The 5,232-nt window shown below is 44.9% G+C and overlaps 1 protein-coding gene across 1 annotated transcript in view; it reads right to left on the bottom strand.

Annotated features, from left to right (window-relative positions):
- Window positions 1–2,169, bottom strand: part of LOC103736923 (taste receptor cell protein 1) — a 26,112-nt gene extending 23,943 nt beyond the window's left edge. The window contains 1 exon segment of the mRNA XM_029565107.1: window positions 1,788–2,169. Within this exon segment, the coding sequence (XP_029420967.1) occupies window positions 1,788–2,169 (382 nt within the window).
- Between the last annotated feature and the right edge of the window lie 3,063 nt (window positions 2,170–5,232).

The raw sequence follows: 5,232 nt of genomic DNA on the forward strand, positions 1-5,232 counted from the left end.
GAAGAGAAAAATTGCAGAATTTGAAAAGTAATTTGATGGGATGGTATCGAAAAGTTATTCACATTAAGAGATAAGGGGTTATGCTGAAAACACATGGCTAAGAAAATAGCTACTACTTTAAGAGTATTTGCTAGATCCAAACATTTTCTTTGATTGCTTTTGTGGTCATGTAATAGCCTAACAAAAACTTAAAACATCTAGTCTGTATAATCCTTGGGTTCTGTATTCTCAAAATAATACTTACACAACAAAGAGATTAGATTTTAAACTAAGTACAAGATTGGACTTCATGCAAGCCTCGAACCCTATACACTGCAACTGTTATTGGGCTTTAAAGATTATCCCCAATATTACTTTAGACTGCTAAGTTTACTTACCACTAATTCTACTTATTTAGGCTTCAGAGTGACAGGAGTAACTAAGAGTAGCTGACATTTTTCCTTTCCATAAAAAATTGTCTTATTCCTACTGGAAAAACTTTTTTTTAAACTTTGCCAAAAAGGGTTTTGTTAAAGTTTACCAGGCTGGCCATGAAATCTAGAAACTCCTGCCTCAGTCTCCTGGGTAGCTGGAATTACAGACCCTTAACACTCCACCTGGTTTACCTTGCATTAATTTTTAAAAGGCTTCTGAACTTTGTTTGGGCTAGCATTTAGAGTCCAGGTGTTTCTGTTTTCCAATTGGAAAGCAAACACACAAAACCAAAGAAGTTATTCCACAATTTCAAAGTTTAGAAATCTCTAGAAAGCCGCTGACCCCCCCACCCCCACTTTTTTTTTTTGTCTTTTAGAGACAGGGTCTCCCTGTAACCCCAGCTGGCCTCTAAATCAAGAGATCTGCCTGCCTCTCTGCCAGCCTCTGCTCTGAGTGCTGGGATTAAAGGCATGCCGCCACCACACCCAGCTAGAAAGCCCATTTAAAAAAAAACAAACAACTTTTCATTCAAGAAAATATTCGGGATTGTGAAATACTAGATGTGCATTCTACTAGAACTAGAAATAACTCAAAACATTTAAAATTCGCAGGGGTGACAATTCTCAGGTGTCTGAAAATGGGGCCTGTTTTCCCTCAATTGCTTCCTTCCTTAACATGTACTAATTCTTTGGACACTTCTCACCATCTTAGCAAGCCATCCTTAATTTCTCATTTCCTATCAGAAACCAGTCATTCCGAACGTCCTGAATGGTACACAAGCACATAACAGGGACAACTAATTTCAATACCACCCATGCAACTTCTGGAGACAGGAGGATATAAATTTCAAGGTACCTGTGGGTTAAGGGAGTGGAGAGTGAAACCTGTCTCAAGAGGAATTTTTCTTAAAGTTGGGTAAAGAAAGGTTTGCCAGTCACATGAGGCCCTCCCTAAGTTCCATCTGCTGTACCAGAACAAAAATATCCCTGCCAGTGATTGATTCATTAGGAAAGCAACAGCCTTATTAAAAACAAAGGGGCTGGAGAGATGGCTCAGCGGTTAAGAACACTGGTTGTTCTTGTAGAAACACCGGGTTCGAATCCCAGCACCTACGTTACAGCTAACAACTGTCAAAACTCCAGTTCCAGGGGAACCGACAGCCTCTTCTGACCTCCGCCGGCATTGCACAACAGCGGTGTACTTACCTACATGCAGGCAATACAATACACATAAAATAAAAATAATAAAATATTTTAAAAAATAAAAAAAGCCTGTGGGGCGTGGCCCACGCCTTAAATCCCAGCACTCAGGAGGCAGAGAGGCAGGCGATCTCTGGTGAACAGTTCCAGGCCCGCTGCAGGTGGTGAGGAGACCGCGAGTGCCGGCTGGGGCGGTCTGGACCGCGGGGTGGCCGTGGAGTCCCCAGGACCCGAAGAGGATCCGACGTTTCAGCGCGGATGTCGGTGCTCTGGACGCAGCTTCCTGCGGCCCTGGGAGCTGGGACCTCGGGTCCGAGGAGCGGCCGGACCGCAGGAGCTGGGAGGAGTCTGGGCGGGCGGAGGGCTCGGCCCGCTGCCCTGTGGGAACTGGCCTGGTCCAGGGCAGAGCAAACGGGCAGGAACACGAGCCAGAGTGGCCGCGGTGTCCGTATCTGGGCTCCTGGCCGAGTTTCCCACGGCAGACTGCTGTGTCCTGCACTTTGGAAGGCCCCTGGGTTATCAGTGCTGTCCCTGCTGGAGGAAGGTGGAAACACATCATTGCATGTTCCTAAGTGCCTGCTTTCCGGTGTTTTCACACATGTGCAGACCCTGTTGAGCTGAAGCCTGTTGAAAACGCCTTGTAAGAACCGCTGGAGTTAGACCTCCAGGCCAGGCCCAGTGTCCTGACCCTCTGCGCGCCTGGCCTAGCCCAGCATTTTGCTCCGGTTTTGTTTTTGCTTTTTTTTTTTTTTCCTGGAGGAGTTGTTCCTGCAAATAATAAGCTGTGCATCTTCATGATTGATGCAGAATGGACAGAGTGTTTAGAGACCAGCTGAGCAGGAACTCCACAGGAGTGGCAGGTTTTGTCTACTCAAAATATTTCTGTGTACCATTAAGTTAGAAACTAATTTCCTTAGGGCAATTTTAAATTTACTAAATTGAGAGGAAAATGGGGAGATGTCCCATAAAGTCTCACCTCACCCACGTGGAGATTCCTGTGTTATCAACTCGCCCCCCCCCCACGCCCCAGAGTGCTTTATGCCACAATTGATGAGCCCAGATTGGCACCTGGAGTTCATAGTTTACATTAAATTCATTCTTGATGCCAAACGTTCTGTGGTTTGGATATATGTATAATGACATGTGGCCACCATTGCAGTGTTGTGCAACTAATTTTCATTGTCATAAGCCTTCCCTGCTCTGCCTGTTCGTCCTTCTCTGTCCCAGCCCCTTACACCATTGGTCCTTTTTTGTATCCATTGTTTTGCTTATCCAGAATGTCACATAGTTGTAACCTGTAGGTATGTAGTCTGTTCTTTTTTCACTTGGGGAGGGGGGAGGGGGTCTCATTTTGTAGCCCTGGCTGGCCTGGAACTCACGACATAGAAAAGACTGGTCTCAAACTTAAAGAGATCTTTTGCTGGAGAAGCCTGAGGCCCCAGATCCCCTGGAGCTGGAGTTACAGTTGTGGTTATGCCTCCACTTTTCTGGTACTGGGGTGGAACCCGGAGCTCTTGTTGCTAGGCGAGTGCTTTACCACTGTATTACACATTCATCCCCTGTGTCTCTTGTTGACTGCATCAGAAGGATCTTAATTTTGATTGTGATGATAAAATTTTGTTTTGTGATATTTATTTAGTTTTGTTGTTTTAGATATTTAATATGAAATCACAATGTAGAGTCAAAGTTTATGTTAACTTGTGTGTGTGCATGTTTATGAGTGTGCAGGTGTACATACATTAGACAGTGTGCATACACATGCATAGACCTGTGTGGAGGCCAGAGGACACCTGAGGTGTCATTCCTTGGTGCCATCGACCTTTCTGTTTGTTTTGTTTCTGAGACAGGATTGCTCACTGACCTGGAACTCAGGAAGTGGATTAGGGTGGCTGAGCAGCAGGCTCCAGGGATCTGCCTATGTCCACCTCCACAGTGCTGGGACTAGAAACACTTGCCACCATGCCTGCCTTTGGTTTTACATGATCTTGCTTTACCATGAGAGATATCCCAGCCCCATTCATATTAGTGTAAATGTTATTATGGGGCTAAGGGTGTAGGTGTTAGAGTATGTAAGCATTTGGGTGCACAAGACCCTGGGCTCAATTCCTTGCACCATGAAAAGACAAAGTTGTTTAGAATCCAAGATGTGTCTAAATAAAAATAACACATGTGGCATGGTGTCTGACCCTGTAATCCCAGCAGTTGGGAGGCAGATATAGGAAGGTAAGGAGTTCAAGGCCAGCCTGGGCTACATGGTTAGAGTTGTTCCAAAAGGAAAACAGGACCAGCAAAATGGTAGGTAAAGGTGCTTGCCACCAAGCCTGACAACCTGACTTTCATCTTAGGAATCCCCACGGTGGAAGGAAAGAACCAGATCCCCCAAGTTGTCCTCTGGACACACACACACACACACACACACACACACACACGTAATTTCAAAATAAACAGAAACAATATCACAAAACTAGAAATGAAGCATCACATTGTGCCTTATAAAAATGTACAATTCTCAGGGGCTGGAGAGATGGCCCAAAGGTTAATAGCACTGGCCGAGGACCCCGGTTCAGTTCTCAGTACAGACTTGACACCTAACAACCCTCTGTTCCAGGGGATCAGTCACACTCTTCTGGCCTCTGTGGGCATTGCACAACACAGAGCACTTACATACATGCAGGCAAACACTCATACACATAAAATAAAAATAAATCACAAAAAATGTTAATGTACAATTCTCCCAGGCATGGTGGCACACACGTTTAGTCCCAGAAATCTGCAGGCAGTGGCAGGTGGATCTCTGTGAGATCGAGGCCAACCTGACTACATAGTGTGTTCCAGGCCACCTGTGGGTACAGCTAGTCTCTGTCTCAGAAAAATAAAAAGACAAAACCAAAAAGTACAGTGCTATATATCAGTAAAAGAAGGAATTTAGCCGATCATGTTAGTAAATCCCTAATTTCAGCACTTAAGAAGCAGAAGCATGACTATTGAGAATTTGTGACCAGCCTGGACTAAAGTAAGACCCTGTGTCAAAATGAATAATTTAGGGCTAGGTGTGGTGTTACATGCCAGTAATCCTAGAACTTTGGAGGATAAAACAGGATGATTGTGTTTGAAGGTAACCTGGGCTATAAGAGGAGACCTTCCAGCAATCAAGCTGGAACTGACCTTGAAGCCTCCTTCCTGAAGACTAGCTCTCATAGTTTTAGGGGATACTGTGCAAGCTGCTGAAGGAGAAAATCCATCAGTGGTCCAGCCCCAGCTTTAAAGCTTAATAACAACAACAATGACCTGCACAGCTAACTCTATTGGTGCAGCAGTGACATTTTCATTTTGTGGGGCATCACCAGCTTCTAATTGGTCTTAAAGCCAGCTGAATGGGAGGGAATTCAATTTGTGACACTGTAAACAGAGCCAAAGACACATGGCTGGAGAGGTCATAGATCCTGGAGAAAACCCTCCTTCTGTCACATCCCTAGACAAGTGTGATTTCTTACTCTATGCTAAATACGGACCAGTGTACCAGTCATCCCTTATCAAAGCAGCTTCTTTTTGCAACAGGTGGGACCATTACAGGTTTCTACAACTGGTCACAAAGAATGAATGTTTGAGATGCCCACCT

The sequence above is a fragment of the Nannospalax galili genome, unplaced genomic scaffold (genome assembly GCF_000622305.1).
Source record: "Nannospalax galili isolate Female #2095 unplaced genomic scaffold, S.galili_v1.0 scaffold54, whole genome shotgun sequence".
NCBI lineage: Eukaryota > Metazoa > Chordata > Mammalia > Rodentia > Spalacidae > Nannospalax > Nannospalax galili.